Source organism: Dipodomys merriami, unplaced genomic scaffold (genome assembly GCF_024711535.1).
Source record: "Dipodomys merriami isolate MVZ:Mamm:240054 unplaced genomic scaffold, mDipMer1.0.p SCAF_3, whole genome shotgun sequence".
Taxonomy (NCBI): Eukaryota; Metazoa; Chordata; class Mammalia; order Rodentia; family Heteromyidae; genus Dipodomys; species Dipodomys merriami.
Window position 1 is genome coordinate 74345887 of NW_027204492.1, and position 27366 is coordinate 74373252.

The window sequence follows — 27366 nt, forward strand, 5'->3', positions numbered from 1 at the left end:
TGATGTTAGGGAAATGAACCCTAAGCTATGTATTCAAATGTTTTTTTTTCTTTCATGCGATTGTTTCTAACACATTTATAAGGTGATTTCTTTGTTGCTTTGTATGTCCCTCCCCCACGGTATAACTCCTGCTTTCACTGTATTTGATGTTGTTATAATTTGTGGAGGGGAAGGGAAAAAACAAATCGTTTAAATAGGGATACAGGTGGACCCACTGCAACAATGAGATGTACAAGTCATATTTCGAAAACGAACTTTACAACTTTGGTGGTGGGGGGGAGGAGGGTTGGGTAGGGGAGGGGGGAAGGATGGGAGGGGATGGGAAGGGTAAACAAAGGAGGAGGCTACAATGCTTGATAAGAAATGTACTCATTATCTTGTCCATGTAATTGTAACCCCTCTGTACAGTATTTTCACAATAAAATTTTTTTTAAAAACCACCAAAAACAAACATTAAGAAGTAAGGAGGTAAAACTGAACCTTAAATCATTCATTTGGGCCTAGGAGTATGGCTCAGATGTGGAGTGCTTGTCTAGCACAAGCAAGACTCCAGATTTGATCTCTAGCACTGCAAACAAGCAAGCAGACAAGAAATCATTTAATTCAAAAGGGAATAGAAAAAGAGAAAGAAGGGCAGATGAGACAAAGAAATAAGATGGACTGAAACCTAATATGTAAATAATTATACCCCAACTAAAAGGCAGAGATTGTTATACATGATAAGAAAGCATTGCCCAACTATAATCTGCCTATAAAATTCCACTTTAAATATGAAAACACATAGGTTGGAAATGAAAGGAAGGAAAATATGTATTACAATAGTGATAACAAGGAAATGATGTGGAAATATTAATATTGGACAAAGGAGATTTCAGAACCACAAATATAATAAGAGATAAGGAGGGATATCTTATAAGAGAGTCAATTTATCAAGAACACATAATAGTCCAAGAGTGTATGCATCTAATCATAAAGCTTCAAAAATATATAAAGCCCAAACAGATAAAACTGAGAAGAAAAATAGCTAAATCCCAAATCATAGTTGGAAATTTGAACAATCTCAGAAACTGGCAAAACAAGTGGATGAAAAAAATCTGTAGTGATGTAGAAAATGTAAACTACACTCCCAAGCAACCTGCACTGAAGGATAACAATAAAAATTTCATTCAATGACAGCACAATACACATTCTTTGCCATTAACATATTAAACATTTACTATAATAAATCATATGCTGGGCTATAAATCTCAGTAAGCATAAAAGAACTGAAGTCATGCAAAGTATGTTGTTTAAGCACAAAAAAATAAATTAAGATAAAAACAAATAAAAAAACCTGAAGCCTATGCTTGGAATCCTAACTACCTAGAAGTCAAAATTGGAAAGATCATAGTTCAAAGCCAGCTTGGGGAGAAAGTTTGTACAACTACATTGAATCAATATTTGGGCATGTATGGTATGTGCCTGTCGTCCCACTTACATGGGAAGCTGGGATCAGGAAGATTGTGGTTCCAACCTTATCTCAAGAGAGAAAAACATCTGTACATGGGAGCACATTTCTGTCATCCCAACTACAGTGGCAAGGGTAAATAGGAGAATAATGATCAAGGATGGCTTTGGGTAAAAAAGTAAGACTTTATCTCAAAAACTACCAAAGCAACAAAGACTGGAGGTATGAATTTAAAGGTGAAGTCCTAAGTTCAAATACTGGTAATGAATGAATGAATGAATAATTGGAAAATATCTGGAAAGTCCTTAAATATCTGGAAGTTAATTTAAAACTCCATACTTTTAAATAACTTATCAAAGAAAACACTTTGAATTGAATGAAAATTATAACAACATATCAAAATTTGTGAGATGCAGCTAAAGCAGTGCTTGGATGGTAATTTATAGCTTAAAATGTTCATATTAGTAAAGAAAATTTCAATAAAATTGGTAAAAACACTAGTTTAAATAACCAAGAAAATGAAAGAAACTGTTAGGAATGAAAGGAATTATATCACTACAGATCCTATAGTCATTTAAAAAGGAATATTATGAATAAATAGGCAAATTTTGTGAAAGATAAATTAGCAACATGGAATCAAGAATTGATCATAAATCTCAACAGCCCCATAATCATTAAAGAATTTGAATTCACAAATAAAAACCTTGTTACAAAGACATTCCCAGGCCCAAATATTTTGCTGGTGAAGTCTATCACTTTTTACAGAAACTCTTTTACAGTACAGAAGAGGAGATGAATTTTTCCAAGGAAATTTAGAAGACTCATATTGTCCTGTATCAAACCAGACAAGATATTATAAGAACAGAAAACAATAGTCCAGCATCCATCATTAGCAGACATAATCACCCATGACCAAAGTTCTGCGAACTCAATCATTATATAAAAAAAGGATAAGACACCACACCTCTTCTGCTTGATTCAGACATATACTAGATATTGCAAATAAGGGAAACCATGGGACCTATGTTTCTTTGGGCCTGGTTTACTTCACTTCATATAATTTTTTCCAAGCTTTTCCATTTCCTAACAAATGGGGCAATGTCATTCTTTCTGATGGAGGCATCTTGATCCATTCATCTACTGAGGGGCATCTGGGTTGGTTAGATAAGGTGATGTTAGGGAAATGAACCCTAAGATATGTATTCAAATGTTTTTTTCTTTCATTCGATTGTTTCTAACACATTTATAAGATGATTTCTTTGTTGCTTTGTATGTCCCTCCCCCACAGTATAACCCCTGCTTTCACTGTATTTGATGTCAGTATAATTTGTGGAGGGGAAGGGAAAAAAACAAATCGTTTTAATAGGGATACAGGTGGACCCATTGCAACAATGAGATGTACAAGTCGTTATGTCTAAAACGAACTTTACAACTTTGGTGCGGCGGTGGGGGGTGGGTGAGGGTGGGGGGGGAGGATTGGGTGAGGGGGCGGGGGGAGGATGGGAAGGGATGGGAAGGGGAAACAAAGGAGGAGGCTACAATGCTTGATAAGAAATGTTCTCATTATCTTGCCCATGTAATTGTAACCACTCTGTACAGTATTTTCACAATAAAAAAAAAATTTAAAAAAAAGACACCACACCTAAGTAGGGTTTGTCCCAGGAACATAAAGGTATTTTAACATGGAAAATATCTGTGAAACTTACTGTACTAACTGAATAAAGTTAAATCTAAATAAAATATAAATATAAATATAAATATAAATGTTGATTTATAGAAAATGTAATTAACAACAATTAACACTCATTTGTGAGAAAAAAAGGCCCTCAGTAAATATGAAATCCTAATAAAGGACATTTTTGGAAAAAACAACCAAACACCTGTAGCTAACATCACACTTCAGTATTAAAGATTAAGTGAATTCTCCTTTGACCAGGATTAAGACAAAAATATTTACCCTAAATTTCTAATCAGCAATGCATTGCTGGTTCCTGCCCATGGTCACAACCACTGCCATAAGGTAAGAAAAAGAAATAAAAAGCGTGACAATTCCACAGGAAGAATTAAAACTATTTATTCACAGATGGTATGTTTGTGTACATGGGACATGCTAAGTAATCTACAAACGTCTAGTAGAGCTAATAAATGAGTTTAGCAAGGCTACATAACTCAAGATCAATATAAAAAAGCAATTGTGCCAGACATTGGTAGCTCATTCCTGTAATCTTAGCTACTCAAGGAGGTTAAGATCTGAGGAGCACAGCTGAAAGCCAGATAAGGCAAGAAAGTCCAAAAGACTTTTTTTTTTTTGGTGGGTCATGCAGGTTGAACTTTGGGCTGGGTGCTGTCCCTCAGCTCTTCAGCTCAAGGCCAGTGCTCTACCACTTGAGCCACCGCACCACTTCCAGTTTTCTGGTGGTTAATTGGAAATAGGAGTCTCATTGTCTCTCCTTCCTAGGCTGGCTTTGAACCGCGATCCTCAGATCCCAGCCTCCTGAGTAGCTAGGATTACAGGCATGAGCCACCAGCACCCAGCTCCAGAAGACTTATCTACACACAAAAAAGCTGGAAGTGGAGCTGTGGCTCATGTGGTAGAGCACCCGCCTTGGCAGAAAAAGCTCAGGGGACAGTGCTCATGCTCTAAATTCAAGCTCCAGGATCAGTGTGTGTGTGTGTGTGTGTGTGTGTGTGTGTGTGTGTGTGTGTGAACATACACGCACACACATACCTACACAGCAAATGTATTTCTATACTCCAACAACAAACAATTGGAGAGATTGTTTAAAAATGCCACGTATATCTGGGTGTGGTGACACATGCCTTTAAGCCTAGTTACTTGGGAGATAGATATTGGGAGGAAAATGGTACAAGGCCAGTATAAGACTCCATTTCAGGAGAAAGCGGGGAGAAAGCAATACAAAATTCAATATATATCCTATAAAATTAAGAAAAGTGGGGAAAGAGATGGGTTGGGAGGGATGGGTGAGAATCTTGAAAGGGGTGTCATTGATCAAGATGTATTGCATTTGTATACTACTTTGTAAAATGGCAATTCCTTTGTATAACTATTAAAGATAAAAAAATATTTTAAAAAGAACAAGAAAAAACGGACCCATTTCAGGCAGCCTCATGACTATAATTCTAGCTACTCAAGAGGATGAGATCTGAAGATCACAATTCAAAGCCAGCTGGGGCAGGAAAGTCTGTAAGACATTTTTTTTTTGTCAGTTGTGGGGCATGATCTCTGGGCCTGTGCGCTGTCCCTCAGCTCTTCAGCTCAAAGTAAATGCTCTACCACTTGAGCCACAACACCACTTCCGGTTTTCTGCTGGTTTTATTTGGAAATAAAGAGTCTCATGGACTTTCCTGCCCTGGCTCACTTTGAAGCATGATCCTCAGATGTCAGTCTCCTGAGTAGCTCAGATTATAGGCACCCGGCTTGTAAGACTCTTATCTCCAATTAATCACCAAAAAGTCAGAAGTGGAGCCATGGCTCAAGTGTTAGAGCACTACAACTCAGGGAGAGTTCAAGCCCCAGGACAAGCACACAAAAAAGACCACATCTCAACTAATAAAAATGGAGTGAAACAAGTGGTGTGCCTACCATCCAACCTGTGTGGGAAGAATAAATAGGAACATTATAATCCAGGCTCTCTGAGTGTAATTTTGAAACCCTATTAGAAAAAAACAATGAAAGCAATAAAAGGGTTCCGGGAATGTAGCTCACATAAATGGTAGAGTAGCTGCTTAGCAAACCCTTCATGAAGTTCAAATCCCAATACCCCAAGGAGGTACTAAAGAAGTGGCATAAACTTGGGGCTGGGAAGGTGGCTCAGTGGTAGAGCACTTGCCTTGCATGCTTGAGGCCCTGGGTTCTATTCCTCAGCACCACATAATCAAAAAGAAAAAAGCTGGAAGTGGCGCTGTGGCTCAAGTGGTAGAGCGCTAGCCTTGAGCTGAAGAGCTGAGGGACAGCGCCCAGGCCCAGAGTTCAGGCCCCACGACCGGACCCCCCCCCCCCCACCAAAAAAAATGGCATAAACTGGGTGCCAATGATTCATGCCTGTAATCCTAAACTTCTCATAAGGCTGAGATCTGAGGACTGAGGTTAGAAGCAAGCCTGGGCAGGAATAGATTCTTTTTATTTTTTTTCTTTGTTGTTGTTGTTGTTTTTTTTTTTTTTTTGCCAGTGTTGGGGCTTGAACTCAGCACCTGGGCACTGTCCCTTGAGCTTTTCCACTCAAGGCTAGCACCCTACCACTTTCACTCAAAGAGCTGCTTCGGTTTTCTGGTGGTTAATTGGAGATAAGAGTCTCACAAACTTTGCTGCCTGGGCTGGCTCTGAATTATGATCCTTAGATCTTAGTCTCCTGATTAGCTAGGATTACAGGAGTGAACCACTGGTGCTCAGCTCTACGAGACTGTTATCTCCAATAAGATACCCTCAAAAAGCCAGAAGTAGAGCTCTGGCTCAAGAGGTAGACAGCTGTCCTTGAGCAAAAGAAGCACAGGGACAGCATCCAGGTCCTGATTTCAAGCCCCAGGAGGAACACATACACAAAAAGAAAAGCCATATAAAATAAAATCAGTTTTTAAATGCAGATTAATTTAACAAAACTTATGCAAGATCTAACGAAGACTCTAAATAAAAATTAGAAATTTAAGAAGACCTACATAAATGGAAAGATAAAGGAAATTAATGGATTGAAAGACTAATACTGTTAAACTGTTATTCCTCCCAAATAAATCCATACATACATTCTGTATGTAAATCAACTAAACTTCTTTTAATAGCTATATGTATTTCCTAATATGAATGAGACACAGTTTTCATAATTAATCCATCAAAAGAAATCTGAACAAATATTTTTGTTAGGAAATCTGTTGATACTGAACATTACCATGTTGCTGCTAAGAAAGTTATTTCAGATTTTGGATTTTTGGATGAGATGCTCCATCTGTATATAAAACTGCCATACTTTAGCCTACATCAGGGAGTCTAAATAAAATTACTAGGCTACAGAATATCCATATACTCATTCAAGGTACTTTATTAGTCCCCCATTTTCCATTCAAGCTTTAATCTGTCTGATAATCACACAGTCTATGTTCTCATACATTCTACGTTCTACACATCACATCTTCCTATGGGTCCTTTCCAACCTCAGTTACTTCAGTGGAGAATTCTTTCCTCCTCCTTATTCCACCTAGAAAACTCCCAAGCAACCTCTATGATTCAGATCAAAGGATGATTGAAATAGTTCTTCTATGCTCCTCATTTGTCTCAGTTTACAGCACATTGCTTCCTCAACTCTATTAGATGGTGAGATTTTTTAGCACACTGGGTCTTATCCTGCTAGTCTTTGTACCTCTGAATGCAGACCTGAATAAGGCCTGGCAAGTAGTAGAGGCCCAAGGAAAATGTGTTTAATAAATGAAGGAACAACTGAACATGAAGGAAGAATTGGAGGGGCTTGCTAGATTTAGGTTAAGGTTTTATGGGAGGCACAGTAGTGAAGTGGGAATAAGGCAGTTGGGAGAGGTGGAGGACTACTGTTGCAGGGGAGAAGAAAACAAAAGCTGAAGACTAAGAGCAAAAACACAAACAGAAACAGTGCGGAGGTCAGCCAGGCTGAAGCTGACTGCTGCAATAGTTTGACCCCGTGACAACACTTCATTTCTCAAGCACATTTTCATCTTCTGTATTCCCTTTAAGTCTGATGCAAATCCCCACAGTCACTGCTGCTACTATCTTAGGGTTCTTCTCTCGGTCTCTGTCTGTCTCATCTTTCTCTCTCTGCTGTCTTTGTCATCTATCTCTCTCTCCCTCTCCCTTCCCCACTCCTTCTTGCCCCTCCCCCTCGCACCCTCCCAATCTCATCAACACTTGAACTCAGGTCTAGACATTCTTGCATGGCTTTTTTTTTGTTGGTTGTGAGTCTTGAACTCTAAGCCTGGGTGCTGACCCTGAGCTCTTCAGCTCAGGCTACCACTCTACCTCTTGAGCTACAGAGCCACTTCCGGCTTTTGCTATTTATGTGGTGCTCAGCAATAGAACTCAGGGCTTCATGCATTCAAGGCAAGCACTCTCCCACTGAACCACCTTCCCAGCCCTTGCTTGGCTTTTTTGATGAAGGCTGGTGCTCTACCACTTGAGCCACACCTTTTTTTGAAATATTTTTTATTGTACAGATACTGTACAGAGGGGTTACAGTTAAATGAGTAATGAGTACATTTCCTATCGAGCATTGTTCCCCCCCCCATTTGTTTTCCCCTACTATCCCTTCCCTTCCCACCTCCCCAACTCCTCCCCCCCACGTTGAAAAGTTCATTTTCAACATAGTGTCTTCTACTCATTGTTACAATGGATCAACCTGTATCCTTGTTTCAGCATTTTGCTATATCCTTCCCCTCCCTAAATTAGAAAAATGTATAGTAGAGTTTGAAATTTGGTATTGATATTCCTCCAGCAGTGTTCTTTCCGTTGAGGAGCGTTTTTGCTATTCGGGGTCTTTTATTGTTCCATATGAATTTTTGGATTGCCTCTTCTATTTCCTTGAAGAATGAGGGTGGAATTTTGATAGGTATCGCGTTGAATTTGTAGATAGCCTTGGGAAGTATTGCCATTTTCACGATGTTAATCTTGCCAATCCAGGAGCATGGGAGGTTTTGCCATTTTCTAAGTTCTGTTTTGATTTCCTTTTTCAAGATTTTAAAGTTTTCATCATAGAGGTCCTTCACTTCTTTGGTTAAGTTAATTCCTAGGTATTTTATTTTTTGTGGGGCTATTACAAATGGAGTTGCTTTCCTAATTTCAGCCACACTTTTCTCATTGTTGGCATATAGAAAAGCCATTGATTTTTGGGGGTTAATTTTATAACCTGCTACTTTGCCAAAGTTTTGAATCAGCTTGAGTAATTTGGGAGTGGAGAAGATCTTTACTAGCCATACAACGGACAAGGGTTTCATATCTAAAATATACTTGGAACTCAAAAAATTAAACCACCCAACAACAAATCCTCAAAGAAACGACTGCCCAATAAATAAGTGGGCGAAAGACTTAAAGAGAAGCTTCTCTGAAGAAGAAAGAAGGATGGCCAATAGACACATGAAGAAATGTTCAACATCCCTAGCCATAAAAGAAATGCAAATCAAAACAACATTGAGATATCACCTCACTCCAGTTAGAACAGCAAAAATCAAGAACTCTAACAACAACAGATGCTGGAGGGGATGTGGACAGAAAGGAACCTTACTTCATTGTTGGTGGGAATGTAAACTTGTTCAACCACTTTGGAAAGCAGTATGGAGGTTCCTCAAAAGACTTCACATAGATCTCCCCTATGATCCAGCAATCCCACTTTTGGGCATTTACCCAAATGTATACAAACAAGACCACACTAAAGCTACCAGCACAACTATGTTTATTGCAGCATTATTTACCATAGCTAAGATATGGAACCAACCCAGATACCCGTCAGTAGATGAATGGATCAAGAAAATGTGGTATATATACACAATGGAATTCTATGCCTCCATCAGAAAGAATGACATTTCCCCATTTGTTAGGAAATGGAAAGGTTTGGAAAAAATTATATTAAGTGAAGTAAGCCAGGCCCAAAGAAGCATAGGTCCCATGGTTTCCCTTATTTGCAATATATAGTATAGGTATGAGTCAAGCGGAAAAGGTCAGATAATGTGATGTTAGGAAAACGAACCCTTAAATATGTATTTTAATGTTTTCGTTTCTTTCATGCATGTGTTTCTAACGCATTTATAAGATTATTTCTTTGTTGCTTTGTATGTCCCTCCCCCACAGTGTAACCCCCGCTTTCACTATATTTGATGTCAGTATAATATGTGGAGGAGATGGGGACAAACAAGTCGTTTAAGGATTCAGGTGGACCTGTTGCAACAATGAGAAGTACAAAATGTCATGTCAAAACCAGCTTTACAATGTCGGTGTGTGGGGGGGGAGGGGGGTATAATTGGGTGGGGGGAGGGGGGAGGCGGGGAAGGGAGGTGAAGGGTAAACAAAGGAGGAGGCTGCAATGCTTGGTAAGAAATGTATGCATTATCCTGCCCATGTAATTGTAGCCCCTCTGTACAGTATGTTCTCAAATAAAATAAAATAAAATTTAAAAAAAAAAAAAAAGAAAAATGTATATACAAGATGCAGGGTACTGGAATCAAATACAGTGACAACAGGGATTATACCATGGGGGGAAAACATACAAAAGAAACAAGAAAATCACATAGTACATTAAAAACAACAACAACAAAGGAAAAACCTCTTACTTCTTGCTTTTTGATGGTTAACTGGCAATAATAGTCTTTCTTGACAAGAGACTTTCTTGCCCAAGCTGGCTTTGAACCGAGATTGTTAGATCTCAGCCTCCTGAGTAGCTGACCGTACAGGTGAGAGCCACTGGTATCTGACTGTCTGTCAATACTGGAGTTTGAATCCAGGGCCTGACACTTAGCTTACTAGGCAGATGCTGTAGAACTTGAGCCACATCTCCAGCCTTATCCTAGGGTTCTTATTCTGCTCTGTATTACAACTATCTGTCCGCTGGCAAAGTTCCCTACATCTATATCAGTCTCCTACCCCACACGCATGAGGTAGAGGACAAAGTCTAATTGTCTTTTGCATCGTCCAAGTCACCTAACATAGCATAATTACCGGCATACAATGAGTGCATAGCAAATATTTTTTGATCTACTATTTGTTGATCTGATTGCAGAGGACCATAAGGATACTTGTGTGCAACTGTATACTGAGACACAAGACTTATATATGCCTTCATACCATGTTGTCTATTTTTGGCAATTTTCATTAAAATGTTATCTTATAGTACCTGGAAGACTGTCATTTCAATTTTCTTCTTTGTTCCTTCTTGGATGCTGACATTTCTTATACCAAAAGGATATGACAGAAGGGTTTCACAAAGGATTTGGGCAAATTTATGAATGAAAGAGTCATAAATATCTAGCTAGAAGCAGTGAGGAGTTACAAAGAGGAAGGGAGAACCTGTATTTTCAAAGTGTCTGTTAGGTGCTAAGACCTGGGTCTCAGACATTTGTCATGTATTATATCACATTTAACCTTACAGAATAATTCTGTGTAAAGGCAGAGAATCTCTAGCTAACCCCACCTTTGTTCAGGCACATAGTTTTTCCAGGCACTAGAGGAAATATTTATGTTTATTAAAATTTTACCAATCTTTTAATACAGATGAATCCTCTGATTTGCTCTTGCTTCCTTGGAACAGAACACTCACTCTTAATTCAGATTTCTACATCCTAAAATTCTTTTTTTGACATAACTCCATCAGTTTTTAAAGTCCCAGTGCTTTACGTTACAATGCAATCTGACATATCCTCACAGCAATAACAGCAATTACATTTGTTCACAGCACTTACCTATGTATTTAATTAAGCTTCCAAATACTAAATAAAAGAAAGTCAACAAAAGTGACTCCTATTAACCCTGACACTAGCAAATTGTCTCAAAGTATAGTGTACCTTCTATTTGTGACACAAAACATATTGCCTTCATACTGTTTTGTTTATTTTTGGTAATTATCATTAAAATGTTATCTACAACCAAAACACCATTCCTTATCTTTGGGAAATAATTGGAGAAGGTGGGGCTGCATGCACTGATTTGTTATTCTAAGTCATACTGTCGAAGGTCTATAGCCACATCCTGATCTGTAACAGCATATTGCCTGCCAGGTGTGGAGGTGGAGAACCAGAATGGTACACCTTTGCGTAAACCATTATAAGCACACTCTCAGGTCCCAGATAGCCTTCTATTAGCTTGTTTTAGGAAAACTAGTACCAGACACCTTTGCTTTTCAAAACCACTCTCAAATGAGTAAAGAAAATGGCAAAGACACAAATGACACATTTCACATTTTAGATGATCCTGTCCCAATCTCTGTGGGCCACATTGCTGGAGACACACCAGACTTGACTTTGTTAGTAATTTATAGTTCTTGAATTTTACATTAGGCAGGGACAATTGAGTGACAAAGACTATATCACCCAAGAACCTGTGGGACATATCACCTATGCAACTTCTGAAAATTAGATGAAAACTTAGTTTACACACTTAAGAGCTAGTCCTTTCCTTTTTGAGCCTAGGGGATGAAAATATGAACATATTCTAAAGGGTTCTTTGTGTGAACAGGTGACCCCTTCCCACAGTCTTTGTAATTAATTGAGAAATTAAAGTTGGTTGGCCTTTGAGGGCTTTTGTAAAAAAAAAAAAAAAGAAGGCAGAAGGTCTTGGATATTTTGGAACAAGAGTCTACTATTCTGCCAAGACAGTGTGTTATTGTTATTATAGTGTCTCTCAACAAAACGGTATTGAGTGGTGAGGACATGATTTTGATTAGGTGGAATGACTCAGCTCTTCCCCTTAAAGAAGAGATGACTTGTCAGAGCCTTACTTACCTCATGATCTGGGATCTCAGAGGATAGTGTTTTCCCTAGGATGACCCCGGTCAAATATGTCCAGCAACGAGCCGTGTTGGCAAGGTTATAGCCTCCTATCTCCATCAAGAATTGTGTAGTTAGGAAAACAGCAGGAGAGGGAAAGGGATAAGAAAGAAGAAAAAAGTATTTTAATAAATGGGCTAAAAAACAACTCTGAACATGCAGAATTTTACTTAAACATGCTGTGATAATATTTGCAATCCAAATAGTGGACAACCTTTTGGGGGACCGATCAGATTATGTACAACGTAGAACTGGGAATTCCCAGGGCAATACAGATTAAAGAGGCTCTTGTCTCCTAACAAATATGCCTCTGAGGAATCCAAGCTCCTTTCAGTCCATTAGGAGACATCAGCAATGCCAGGCACTGATGGTTCACTCCTGTAATCCTAGCTAGTCAGGGGGCTGAGATCCAAGGATCTCAGTTCAAAGTGAGCCTGCAGAAAAATCTGAGGGACTCTTAGCTCCAATTAACCATGAAAACACACAAGTGGAGATGTGACTCAAGTGGTAGAGCACCAGCCTAAGAGGAGAAAAAGCCAAGGGAGAGCAAAAGGCCTACTACCAGCATGCATGTGTGTACACACACACACACACACACACACACACACACACACACACACACACACACACACACACACACACACACACACACACACACACACACACACACACACACACACACACACACACACACACACACACACACACACACACACACACACAGAGATATTAAGATATCAAGAAGGCTGACAATTCCAGAACCCAGATCTTTGGAGGTGACTTATCTAATATAGAGGTTTCTGTGATGAATTTTGCAACAATTCTAAAAAGTGACAGTTGGATACAATTTGTATTTTAAAGCTACTGACAGAGGTAGCCTTAAAAGCCTACAGGAAAGAGAAAGGGAAAGTGCTGACAGCAAGACTTCCTTCTTCAAATATCAGCATTCCTTTCTACCACAAAACACAGGCCTAGTGGCAGAGATCAAAAACAGTGAGATGAAGAAGGGACTGCTGATTGATTCTCTGACCCACCTCATCAGGGCCTGTCATAGTCACCTAGCAGCCATATTACACTGACCAATAATCAGCATATTTTTTGCTTAATAGATGTATTCTGCAATGTAAGCATTGGAAACACTGGACTTTAGCTAAATTCCAAGAGTGTAAGAGTTAGAATGAAATGATTTCGTAACCCCCAACATAGCTTAAAGGAAATAGATTCCTGTCTATTTTCAGTAGGATGACCATATAGATTATTGTCCAAAATGACAGACTTTTAAGACTATGAGAGGACACTATTAGTCGTGACATTGGGAAAAATCTATGTACTGTTTTCATGTTTTTTCTACTTTTTGAATATTGGGGATACAGAAGCTTCTATAATGTGTCTTTTTTGACAATCCTGAGGATTCAACTCAGGGCCTGGGCACTGTCCCTGAGCCTGTATGTACTCAAGACTAGGACTCTACCACTTGAGCTACAGCGCCACTTCCAGATTTGTCTGTTTATGTGGTACTGAGGAAATAAAACCAGGGCTTCATGCATGCTAGGCAAGCTCTCTACCACTAAGGCACATTCCCAGCCCTAGACTGTGTCTTTAAGGCCTGAATGGGGTCCATCTAAGTGTAAGGAAGTGGCCATCTCTACTGTCTTTGTATTAATAGGAGCTGAGAAGTGTAGTTAAATAGCATAGGTATTATGTTAAACACACTGAACATGGAAAAATCTAAACTTCTAAGATGGACTTACTTGTCATGGCTACTCAATTTCAAAAAGAGTCAGTATAGATTTTGCTTAAGTAGTAAGATATTCCTGGTATACACATAATATTTGATTTGTAAACATTTTACTAATGTGCTGTCAAAATACAATGTCATACAATTCTTATTGATTTTACCTTTTAATGCAGTTGAAGATAATATATTTCATACCAGCTTTTCATAAAATGTTGTCTTGTGTAAGCACCTTTAATTTTTGTCCTTCTTGGGTTAGAGATTGGCCAAAGAACTAGGTTAGTAATTTTTTTGTGCCAATACTGGGGCTTGAACTAGAGTCTGGACACTGTCTTTTAGCTTTTTCCGCTCAAGACTGGTGCTCTACAACTTAAACCACAGCTCTACTTCAAGATTTTGGTGGTTAATTGGAGGTAAGAGTCTCAAGGATTTTCCTTACTAGGCTGGCTTTGAACCACAGTCCTCAGATCTCAGTCTCCAGAGGAGCTAGGGTTACAGTTGTGAGCCACTGGTGCCCAGCTTAGGTTGGCATATTTGTGTTGAATGTTTACTCATTTACATAGATTTACCTATTTCCCAATATACTCCAATTTGGACTTTACAACAAACTGACAAAATGACAGATTATTAGCTCATTGATCATCTTTGTATTTAGAGCTCAATTTGTTTGGCCATATTTTAACATATTCATCCAGCAAAATAAAGATTGTACCATGTAAGAGAGACAGAAGATGCTAAGCAAGACATATTTACAGGTGGATAAAGGCTCACAAGGTCCCCCTCTCAAATCAGTAAGTGCTTCTATTGAGTAGACCCAGATTTCTGTTTAGTAGAGTAAGTATCAGTATATGTGGAAGGTAAGATAGCCAAGAAATTCTTTGTATATTTCCATTTTGCTTCATTATAACAAAACCATGTTTTGGGAAAAGAGGGCCATTCTTGAAGTCACCTTATATACTTAATCCAGTCATACATTTTACAATTGAAAAATGAGTAGAGTTAGAATTTTAGTGGTATGGTTCTAAAAGATGAGTATAAAATGTAAAAATCAAAGATCACACCAAAGGAAGATAGATCAATCTGTTGGGATCAGATCTATTCTTAGGATTCTATTAGGATCTATTCTTAGGATTCTATCTATTCTTGAGGTAACATTTATCTTTTATTTTCAATGCTAGGATTGAACACAGGATCATGTGCATGCTAGACCAATGCTCTATCACTGAGCTATACTCCCAGTTCCAGAGGTTACCTTTTGGCAAAGGCATTGGAAAAGACTGAAGAGTGCTGAGGAGTCAATTGACATCGGGAGCTGAATAGAAAGGAGAAGGGAGCCTGTCAGTCCTTCCTCAGGCTAAACTTGGAGCTGGCAGATTTCATTGACCCAGGCTTCTATGTAATAGTCAGATTGTTTTGGTCCTATCCCATTCAAGACAGCCAACTTCTTATCCATACCAACCAATAAAATAAGGAAGAGGGTGACTTTCTTTTGTACTTACCTCCTCCTAAAATGAGTGTTGCCAGTTGCCACTGAAGGATATACTTAAGACAATTGCCAAGCCCCACTGGAGTCATATTAAAGGAGCACATGGGATCCCCAGCTATTGTATCTGCTCCCAGCTGTAAGACCACTGCTGTAGGATTAAAGACTTGGTATACCTCCTTTAGTACACTGTAGAAAAGAGAAATGACACAAAATATCAGAAAAACAAAGATTTGTTTGGTTTTAGGGGTTAGTGAGGCAAGCAGGGGTATAGCTGAATTAGTAAATAGTTAAGACTCTCAGGCTTGTCAGGGACCAGTGATTCATGCCTGTAATCCTAGCTACTCTGGAGAATTTCCTTTCAAAGCTGTGTGTGTGTGTGGGGGGGTGTTACACAAGATTTCATTTCCAATTAATCTGAGAAAAAGCCAGGCTGGAGGAATGGCTCAAGTGGTAGAGCCCCAGCTACACAAGTAAGCTGAGCAAGTACCAGACCTTGACTTCAAAAACTTACACCAACAAAAACACCACTCCCCCAAGTTATCAATCATATCAAACTTTCCATCAAAAAGACTGAATAAGGTTGTATGTGAATTATATGTTAATAAACGTGATTTTTAAAAATCCCCCTGCCTGTACCCTCATCATTGAACAAATTTGCTCTTCTGTTTCAGAACTCAGAATTCATTGAAATATTCATATTAATTTTTTGTCAGTTGTGGGGCTTGAACTCTGGGCCTGGGCCCTGTCCCTCAGCTCATCAGCTCAATCTAGCGCTCTACCATTTGAGCCAGAGTGCCACTTCCAATTTTCTGGTGGTTTATTGGAGATAAGAGTCTCCTGGACTTTCCTGCCCAGGCTGGCTTTGAACCATGATCCTCAGATCTTAGCCTCCTGAGTAGCTAGGATTACAGGCATGAGCCACTGGTGCCTGGCAAAATATTCATATTAATTTAACTTGAATAAATGCTTGGGACATAGATACACATTAATTCCATTTTATAATCTGTAGAAATGAAACATACACATTGCATTGACTGAATAGCTTGAAGAATTCTTTCTGGTCATTTAAGATGACAATGAGTTTATCACCAATGGACATGGACGGGAGAAATGCACACTTTGAAAGCCTAGATGGTATCACCTTACTTTGTATTATGCAAAGGAACTTAAAGATTATGAAATATAGTCTTCTCCATGCATATGCAACCAAACAAGTATTATAAGGAAGGGAACGGTAACAATTGATCTAAAACGGTAAATCTAAAAGCACCCCAAAACAAGTTGCAATCGGTATTATTGAGCCTAATTATAATATAATCAATCAATGCTGTCAAATCAACCTAATTGTTTTCTTCAATAGTAAGAAGCCTGATAGATAAAAAGGAAGATGTCAATGTGACAGGTGACTTTAGTCAGGCTTTTAGTACTGTCATTATTTAAACACTGACGATGTCCAGAATGCATTCCTGAGAGTTATAAGGTTCTTGCTCTCAAGGGGATTACAATCTACTTTCCAGACAAAACATATCTCAGTCCTCAAGGGCCTGAGTAACTCTTACAAAGACATATAAACAAGTGCAAATTAACAGACTTCAGAGTGAGAAAATACAGAGTCAAAAAGTGATCAAAAATTCTGAGGTTAATGACCCTCTCATAATCAACATGTCAAATTTCACCAGTGCAGAAAACCCAGAAAAATCCCAGATCCTTCAGAAATGGCAAAAGAAATTCAGGGATAGAAAATGCTACCTTCTCCAATGCAACCCAGTAATTGAAACTACAGCCAACAATCCTTTGATTCAAAGGGCTGTTTTGTTTTCATTTCTCATCTATACAGACAAATACTAAGTGATCGTAGAGATTATAAGAATATTACAAAAATTATGACATATGATCTTTAATACAAGGATTCTTGGGCCTATTCTTTCTTTTATGTGCTTATCTCCTGGGTGCAGAGGGAAGATAAGCCACCTGAGTAGTTTCTATGACATTTATTACGCATCTACACGAATAGTGCACCCTATTAGCTGCTGCTGGGAGACACAGGAAGGTGTTATGTCTATTCTAAAAAGGTTCCTAGCAAAGGCGGGGGTAGAGGGACACGGAAGAGGCAAGTAAAAATACTATTCTTTCCATTCATTCTTTCCCTCACTTAGCATACATTTGCTGAGTGCACCACTATGTGCCCAGCATGAAACTGTACCAGATGCTGAAGGAATTGAAAGGAATCTGTCACAGCGGAATCACATGCAGCCCAGAAGAGAGGGAGAAGACAGAGACTCTGGAAATATATAATGAAAATACCATGATAAATGAAGCATCAGAGACAGCACAGAAGAGAACAGAAGAGAGAGTAGTCAACATTTGTAGAGGATGTTAAAAAAGGCTCTACAGCAATAACTCAGGTCTTAAAACATGAGAAGTACTATAGTGAGCCAACTCTTAAGATGGATAAAATGAAAACCAGTGATAACAACAGTTCCTGGGAAGGATGTAGAGAAATTAGATCACATATATTTTGCTGGTGGGAATGTTAAATGTTATAGCCACCCCAGAAAATAATTTAGCAGTTCCTGACAAAACTAAAAATAGAATTGCCATATGAGCTAGGAACTATACTCTCGGGCAATTTATTCCAGAAAAATGAAGACTTATTTTCACGTAGGAACTTTTATATGAATGTGTATAGCAGTTTTAATTGTAATAGCCTCAACTTGGAAAAACCAAATGTATTTCAACAGGTAAATGGTCAAACAAACTGGTATTTCCATATCAGTGGAATATTTCTCACCAATTTGAGAAAAACAAACTACTGATCCAATGCAAAAAATGGATGAATTTCAAGGAAATTATGCTGGGTAAACAGGGCCAAAGAATACATACTGCATGACTTCATTCATATCACACTATAAAATGGTAACTACGGAGGTAGAAAAAAGATTATTATTGAGTGCCAGGGGTTAGGATTGGATGTGATTATATGGGTATGACAGAGCCTTGTGCTGATGGTATAGTTCTGTATCTTGATTGTGGTTGTGGTTAGTCAAGTGATAAAACTGCAAAGATACACATAAGAGTAGATGTATAACTGGTGAAATCTGAATCAGATCAATAGACTGTACCAAAATCTTTTTTTGGCTGTACTGGGATTTGAATTAAGACCTCATGCTTGCCAGCAGGTGATCTCCCACTTGAGCAATGACTCGAGCCCTCCAAAATAAATTTATTGATGCCGATAGTGTATTATATTGTGTAAGATGCTAGCATGGGGGAAAGCAGAGGAAGATTGTATGGGACTTTCCTACATATTTCTTTGCAACATCCTGCGAATCAGCAATTATTTTGCAATAACATATTTTTTTTTTTTTTGTCGGTCGTGGGGCTTGAACTCTGGGCCTGGGCGCTGTCCCTCAGCTCTTCAGCTCAAGGCAAGCGCTCTACCACTTGAGCTACAGTGCCACTTCCATGCAATAACATATTTTTAAAAGCATAGGAGAAGGGCTTGGGATACAGCTAAATACTATGGTGCTTTCTTAGCATATGTGAGGCCCTAGATTCAGTCCCCCCAAATGAAAACAAAGCATAGTAGCAGTTTATAGGCAATGTAGAGTGAAGGTAGGGGAGGTAGAGGCAGGGATGGCTGTGGGGGTTACTGGTAGGGGATGAAGTTCAGAGACATAAGTACATTGCAGGAACATATAGGTTAGGAACTGAAAGTGAAAGAATGAAGCTAGAGGTGTAAATGTGAGCAGCCACACTGATAAGCTAATTTCATGCCACCTAAAGAATATGAAATGCCTGTCACAAACATTGGATGTGGATGCATGTGCATGTGTACACACATGTGTCTGTGTTGTGTGTGTTGGGGACATTAGATACCCTGTGTGTGTGTGTACTGGTCCTGGGGCTTGAACTTGGGGCCTGAGTGCTATCCTTGTGATGTTGTGTTCAAAGCTAGTATTCTACTGGATCCATTTCCAGTTTTTGGGTAGCTAGTAGGAGATGCATCTCATGAGCTTTCCTGCTCAGGCTAGCTTCCTACTGTGATCCTCAGATCTTAGCCTCCTGAGTAGCTAGGATTACAGGTGTGAGCTCAGATATTCTTCTTAAAGCTCTTGTGTCAGACATACTGGCTCCAAGAAGAAAGAGTGGAGAAGAAGCAATGGATTTGAGAGGTATTTCCATGATAGAATTAACAGAGTAATACAGAGTGACACATGGCCATTTGGTAGTTTGGAGACATGAAAGAATAAAGGAAGGAAGGTATTTCTGAAATAGTTATTTTAATTGTAGTCTGATAGAGGAAATGAGTCCTTAGGGAATTCTGATGAAGTGGGCTCTGGATGGGTAGAGAAGGGTAAATAAAAGCCTTGAAAAATGTAGGGTGTTTTTATATATTGTCTAAAGCTCAGCTTACACAGGGTTGGAGAATAGATATTGGTGAATTCAAGAGTGGTGTTTTCATTTGATTTCATACTCAAATGGGAGCACCTGGAGAAGTATGATGCACTGAGTGATAGTGCTAAAAAAACGTCTTTAGCCCTGGTTGTTGCTGTTGCAAGTAAAGCGAAAGTGATAAGGTCTAGAGACAAAGAGATTAGCAAAATGAGTATTGAATCACATTAAGCATGAGGACAACAGGAAGTGAGGCAAAGCAAACAGAAAAAAAATTGAGAGGGTTGGGTGACAGGGCAAGGAAGAAGTGTCAAAGGAGAAAAACATGCTGTGGCCATTCTTCTACAACTACCTGGATGGGAAGAGAGAAATTGCCATTTCCAAATTCCCTCTTGGATCCTTGTATCTTCTCTTTAAAGTCAATGCCATTTGTTTATGCCACTAAGTTTTTATGTATGTCTATAATGTATTCCTCCACCTCTCTGGAGGATTTTAGCACCTAGTCACAATGTTCGTCTCTCTCTTTCCTTGCCACCATTCTCTTCAATTCAGTATTCATCTACTTGAACTTTATTGTGTGTCAGTAATGGGGCTGGAACTCAGGGCCTGGGTGCTGTCAAGGCTAGCACACTTTGCTGTCTGGCTTTTTGCTGGTTAATAAAAGAGTTTTCCGCCTGCAAGAACTTTAAACCATAATAATCAGATCTCAGCTCTCTGGAGTAGCTAGGATTTCAGATGTGAGCCATTGGTGATCAACCACTTCCTTAAACTTTGATTCTAGCATTTGCTAGTCTCCCTATGCTGGGTATGATAGATACAGAAATAAACCAGGCTCAAGGAGCTGATGGTCAAAGAGGGGAAGAAGACAGAAAGATGAACAATTCTGACATGTGCTGCAACATCCGTCCATCCATCCATCCATCCGTCCATCCATCCATCCATCCATCCATCCATCCATCCATCCATCCATCCATCCATTTGCCCTTTCCCATCCAGTCATCTAACTGATCAACAAATGTTAGTTGAATGTCTATTTCCTACTAGGCAATGGGTTTACTGTGTTGAATAAAAGACTTATTCTTTCTCCGGGGTCTGTCATAATTCTCTGATAGTACAACTTTCCCACCTTTTCATTAACAGTGATGTTAACCTGCATTCCACTTTCATTATTCATTCCTAAGCATGGCCATACTATGGGACCCGATAAAGAAACATTTGAAATTGCTTTATTTCTAAGACCTTGAACTCTAAGCTATTTTCTCTGTATACAATTTTCTGTTTTTTTTCCTATGTCCCTATTGCAATTGCTCTTTTATGCTTATTATAATGCCCAGTCCCATGGTCTTTCTCCTATGTTCAAGGGCCACTACACTATCTTTTGACTTCATTTGCTTCACTGATCTTCTAGAGAACAGTTAGACCTTTTGGAAACTCAGTAGCACCGTTACTTCCCTTAACTCTTTGTCATTTTTCCCCTGGAAATCTGTAGGTCCTTGAATAAACTGTCAGATTTTTCTGTTATGTCCCCACTTTGTATAACTAATGTAAGTTAATAAGAAAAAAATAAAATAATTTTCTGCTCCATTCGAGATAGCTGAAAAATCAAACTAATTGTGTCCACTACAATTTATGCTTACAACTTCAAAATCAACAAATTCTATGAACGTTTATAGATTAAAATGGGCCATTATCTCTCTGCAGCTTGGCAGTCCTTCACTTCACCTCCAACTGATAAAGAATTGCATTTCGTGTAACAGCTGTTCTTTTTTTTTTTTTTTTTTTTTTGGCATTACTAGACATTAAATCCAAGGCCTTGTACTGCTAGGCAAGCACTCTACCTTTTGAGACATACTCCAGCCTTTTTGTATTTGTATTTTTATAAGACCTGGCTAAGTGAGCTCAGTCAGGTCTGGAATTCTCAATATTCCTGCCTCTACCTCTAGACAGAGAATGTGAGTTCAAAGCCAGCTTCAGCTATGTAGCAAGACTACCTTAAAAAATGAAAAAAGCTGGTTTTGACATGACATTTTGTACTTCTCATTGTTGCAACAGGTCCACCTGAATCCTTAAACGACTTGTTTGTCCCCATCTCCTCCACATGTCGGTGTGTGGGGGGGGGAGGGGGGTATAATTGGGTGGGGGAGGGGGGTAAAATTGGGTGGGGGGAGGGGGGAGGCGGGGAAGGGAAGTGAAGGGTAAACAAAGGAGGAGGCTGCAATGCTTGGTAAGAAAAGTACGCATTATCCTGCCCATGTAATTGTAGCCCCTCTGTACAGTATGTTCCCAAATAAAATAAAATACAATTAAAAAAAAATGAAAAAAGCAAATATAGTTAAGATTAAAATTAGGCAGAAGTCTTTGAAACTCAATCTTCAATTGACAAGCAAAAGCTGGGCTGGAAATGTGGCTCATTTGGTAGAGTACCAAATGTGAGCAAATGTGGGGACCTGAGTTCAAGCCATGGTACTAGCCAACGAAACAAAATAATGAAAACAAATGCAACAGTCTGTCAAATGAAAGCATCTCCAATCTGTAAGTTTGAGGTGTATCTTTGGAAATTAAACTTTCTCTGCTTCATACATGAGAGAACTGGTTGAAGGTATGTGTGCCAAATGCCCTCCTCTACCTCCTTTCCTATTGCAAAATGTCCTTCTTTGTACTGCTCCTCTTCAAGGTTAATTTCTCTACCTGGGGTCTAGATTTTCTCCTTGCTAATAGTGGCCATCTATCCTCCTCATGCAGAGGCTGGGAACAGAAAGGGGGAGGCTTTATGTGGTTTTCTTACATCTTTAGTCTCTGCTTTACTCTATAGACTAAACCATTCATCTACTTCTCTCTTTCTCAGTTCTATACAGTTATCTAGTTCTAGCCCCTAATAGCCAATTCTTGTAATCCACTTTCTTATCAACGTAGTCAATTGCTTCTTTCTCAGAAGTAATTGATTGCTAATTCTACTAAAAAAAAACTATAGTTAGCCATCTGTGGGTACTGTTTCAGTAAAAAAATTCCAAAATATATTTAAAACAATTAACTGGGTGCTGCTAGTGATTTATGCCTATAATCCCAGATACTCTTGAGTATCATGGTTCAAAGCCAGCCAGGTAGGAAAGCTTGTGAGACGTGTATTTTCAATTAACCACTAAAATGCTGGAAGTGGAGTGTGGCTCTTAAGTGGTAGAGTGCTAGCCTTGAGCACCAAAGCTCAAGGACAGTGCCCATGCCCTAAATTCAAGCTGTAGGACTGGCACAAAAATGAAATAAAAAACAAAAAAACTGACATTCATATACCATACTATTTCCTCATTTAAAGTGTATAATAATTTTTAGTATAGTTATAGAGCTTTACAAGTATCACCACAGTGCAGTTCAGCACATTTTTGTCACTCCCAAAAGAAACCACGTGCCCATTAGCAGTAATTACACCCTTACTTCTTCAACCTCAAGCCCCTGGCACCACTAATCTATTTTCTGTCTCTATAGATTTGGCTACTCTTTTGACCTCTCATGTAAGTAGAACCACACAATATGTAGTCTTTTGTGTGGTTTCTTTCACTTAGCATTAGTTTTTAAGATAAATTTGTGTTATGGCTTGTATCTATCCCTCCCTCCCTCCCTTTCTTCCTTTTGCCAGAACTTGGGCATGAACTCAGGACCTCACACTTGCTTGGCTTGCTTGCTCACAGCTGGTCCTCTATCCCTTGAGCCTTGCCTCCATTCCAACTTTTTGCTACTTGTTTTGGATATGGAGTCTGGTGGACTTTTCTGCCTGGGATGGCTTGAAAACAAGATCATCCAGATCTCAGTTTCCTGAGTAACTAGGATTACAGGGATGAGCTACCAGCACCTGACTATTTCTTCTTAATATTTTGTTGTATGTATATGTCACATTTTGTTTATATAGTCATCTGTTAATCAACATTTGGGTTAGTTCCAGTTTGGGGCTAATATGAATAATGTTGCTATGTATCTCTGTGTGCATTTTGGTGACAGCACATTTTCAATTGCTTGGTATATATACCTAGGATTGGAATTGCCAGGTCAAATGTAAACTATGTTTAACTATTTGAGGAATTCCTGCCAGCTCTTATTTTTTGTCTTTTAAGAAATTATAGTCGGGGCTGGGAAGGTGGCTCAGTGGTAGAGAGCTTGACTTGCATGCATGAGGCCCTGGGTTTGATTCCTCAGCTCCATATAAGCAGAAAAAGCTGGAAGTGGCACTGTGGCTCAAGTAATAGAGCACTAGCCTTGAGCTGAAGAGCTGAGGGACAGCACCCAGGCCCAGAGCTCAGGCCCTACAACCGACAAAAAAATTATAATCATTCTAGTGAGTGTGATATAGTTCTTCATTCTGTCAACCCTAGGGGCCTTGGGTCTCCTGCCTAAGACTAGAACTCTACCACTGAGGTGTTACAGTCCCATCTCTCAATGAGGTCTTGATTTGCATTTTTTTAGTAACTAAGAAGTCAAGTGTCTTTTCTCATGTTCATGGCCATTTGTACATCTTCTTTAAAGCAATGCCTGTGTCAGGTTTTTACCCACTTTTACATTGGGCTACCTTTTAAAAAAATATTGAGCTGTAAGCATTCTTAATATATTCTAGAATCAAGTCCTTTATCAGAGCTATGATTTGCAAATATTTATTCTCATATTGTGGGTTATCTGCATTTTCTTGGTAGTGTCCTTTACAACACAAAAGTTTTTAATTTTCACAGTCTATCTTATCTATTTATTCCTTTTTTCTTATTTTTGGTGTCATTTCTAAGAGGCCATTTCCTAATTCAAGGCCATGAAAACTCACAGCTATGTTTTATTCTAAAAGTTTCACTACTCATATTTAGATCTTTGATCTAAGTTACCTTTTGTCTAAGGTGAATGTAATGGTCTAACTTTGTTCTTTAGTATGTTGATACCAAGTTGTCCCAACATTATTTGTTGTGAAGACTGTCCTTTATCCTACAAAATAATCTGGCCCCAATGTGTATATCACTTGACTGTGGAGATTCATGTGCTGGGTGTTGAGGGCTCATGCCTGTAATTCAAGTTACTTTAGGAGGCTATGAACTGAGGAAAGTAGTTCAAAGCAGCCTGGCAGAAAAGTTCAAGAGTTTTCTGGCAAAAAGCCAGAATGGAGTTGTGGCTCAAGTGACAGAGTGCTTGCTTTAAGTGAAAAAGCTAAGCAAGAACATGAGGTCTTGAGTTTAAGCCCTGGTATTGGGTCAAAATAATGTGGGGATTCATTTCTGGTCTCTGAATTCTATCCTACTGACCTATATACCTATCTTCCATGGGTACCATTCTGTCTTACTTACAACTTTGCGGTAAGTTTGGAAGTTAGAAAGTATGTTTTCCAACTTTGGCTTTCCTTTTCAAGATTGGTTGGGCTATTCTGGGTTGTATTTTCATACAAAATTTGGGACTATCCTATCAATTTGTGCAGAGAAATCACCTATGATTTATAGCTTAATTTGGACCAAGCTGAATCTGTTGTCTTACCAAATCTTCTATTGTTTGTCCTGTTGGTCATTCATGTTCAACATTGTGAAGCCTGTTAGGATTCTTCTTTTTCTCTGTTCCTCTTTAATTGCTAGTCATTTACAATCCTCTCCCATCATCTCCCCTCTACTCTCACTTGTAGACTCTCTTACAGCCTCATAACCTCCATGGGGGATGACAGAAACAGCTTCCTAACTAGTTGTCCTGCCTCAAGAATCTTCCTTCTCCAGTCCATCACACATATTACCAGTAGATTAATTTTCCTGAGGGATGGTTTGATCAAGCTACTTCCTTACTCAAAACTTTTCAATGACCCTCCATTGTCTTTAGATATTAATATCTTTAGTTATTGTCTTTAGATCATTTATGATCTCACCTTGTATACCTTTTAAATCTTATTTTCCAATAATTTCAACCTATATTATTCCATAGACAAAACTCTCAGTTGTTCATTCTAATCATCTGCCATTTTTTTTACACGTAGGCCTACTTGTTTATACCATAGCTCTTCTTTAAAGGTTATCTCAAATTCTTTCTCCTCTATGAGTGAAAATGATAACAGCACCTAACATTTATCAAGTATTTTATTCAGAACAGAGTACTGTTCTTTACACTTCATATGTACTAGCATTTAACCTTCACAATTTATAAAAGATGGGCATTATTAATATGTTTTGCAGAGTACTGTTTATATACTTTGTATGTACAAATATATTTTCTCTTCATAATTTATAAAACAGGTATTATTATTATTAACTTTGCCTTGCAGATGAGCAAACTGCATCACAAAGAGGTTAAGTTGGGGGCATGGCTCAGCAGTACAGCACCTGCTTGAATTCTAGTTCCTGAATTCAAATCCCAGTACTAAAAAAAAAAAGCATCACATAGCTACTACTAAGTATAAGAGCTACAGCTTGGCACAGAGTCTATGTTTGAAACTATAGCAGTCTACCTGCTTCTGTGACTTCCTGATCTGCACATCAGGTGCTGTGCCAGCCACGTCACCCAAACTATTTCATGTAATAACAGCAGCCACCACAGTGCCATCTTCTCAAGGGAACTCTGATCTTATTATTCCTTCATTCAAAAGTCTTCACTGGCTCTCTTAATGCTTACAGAATATGGTACAAGTTTTCATAGCTGAGAATCTTAGCTCCCATGATGTAGTTCCCACCCATTTTTTTCAATCTTTGCAACTTCCTCCTGCCATGCCCTTTACAGTCCAGCCAACCTAAACCACTGTGATCCTTTGTACACAGTGCAGCCTCTTCTGACTTTGATCTTACGCTACACTGTGCTGTACAATTTGTATATATTCAAACTTGACCTAGATTTTATAAAAGCACATACCCTTTCACACGTTTTGTAAAGACATAGTAATTAGGTACCCTTTGAAACCTAGATTGACTGTTACCTCCTTAAATTAAGTATTTTTCTAGAGTATTTACACCTTTGAATGCCCACAGCATCTGACATATTATGGTTTTTACAACCTTCTATGTTTTATTTTGTTCAAATATGTATGAATATGAAAATACAGCTATAGCTAACAATTTAAAACTTCCCCTAACTTCCTTGAGGGTAGACTCAATACTTCATACATAGTAGACATTCAATAAATAGTCATTAAATGAATAAATGAAAGAAATTGCTTTGGAAAAACTTTCCCTAACTACTGTAAATATATTGTTCACTATACAGCAAACCATTAATTTTAGGTTTTGTGAAAGTGTAAAATCTCTTCTCCAGAAAGGAGGGGGAGGACAGGCATCTCATTATATTAGTAACTTTCCCATCTGAAATGGAGTTTTCTTGATGAGAAACCTGATTCTGCCGCCCCGCGTCCCCCCCCCCAGTCATCAAGAATCTGGTTTTCAGAGGAGGCTATGTAAATGAGGAGAAGCACCCAGCAGGCTGCTTCCCAGGCTTTGATTTGGGGGAAGGCAGTAGAGCTTTTGTGTGTGTGTGTGTGTGTGTGTGTGTGTGTGTGTGTGTGTGTGTGTGTGTGTGTGTGTGTGTGTGGGTGGGTGTGGGTGTGTGTGGGTGGGTGGGGTGGTGGTGGTGGTGAAGACATGTATGATGATTTTAAGTAAAAGAAAAGTTCCAAACAAAATTATTCAAGCATTCTCTTTCCCTCTAGTCCATCTCAGTGTATCCTAGCTTCAACTGCATTACCCAAGACATCATTCCTCGATGCCATTTTCCCTCTTGCATCAGAAGATGGATAGGTCTGTTGGTTAAAGAATTATAATCCAGGCTGGGAAGGTGGCTCAGTGGTAGAGTGCTTGCCCAGCCTGCATAAGT

The 27366-nt window shown here is 38.8% G+C and overlaps 1 protein-coding gene and 1 long non-coding RNA gene across 3 annotated transcripts in view; one reads left to right on the plus strand and one right to left on the minus strand.

Moving 5' to 3' along the window:
• Positions 1-27366, minus strand: part of Hdac8 (histone deacetylase 8) — a 265953-nt gene that overhangs the window by 122103 nt on the left and 116484 nt on the right. The window contains exons 8-9 of the mRNA XM_070040340.1: positions 15188-15360; positions 11909-12003 (exon numbers count right to left, since the gene is read on the minus strand). Of these exons, the coding sequence (XP_069896441.1) occupies positions 11909-12003; positions 15188-15360 (268 nt within the window). The remainder of the gene's footprint in view (positions 1-11908; positions 12004-15187; positions 15361-27366) is intronic.
• Positions 1-27366, plus strand: part of LOC138840293 (uncharacterized) — a 240599-nt gene that overhangs the window by 87827 nt on the left and 125406 nt on the right. The gene's annotated exons all lie outside the window — the stretch shown is intronic.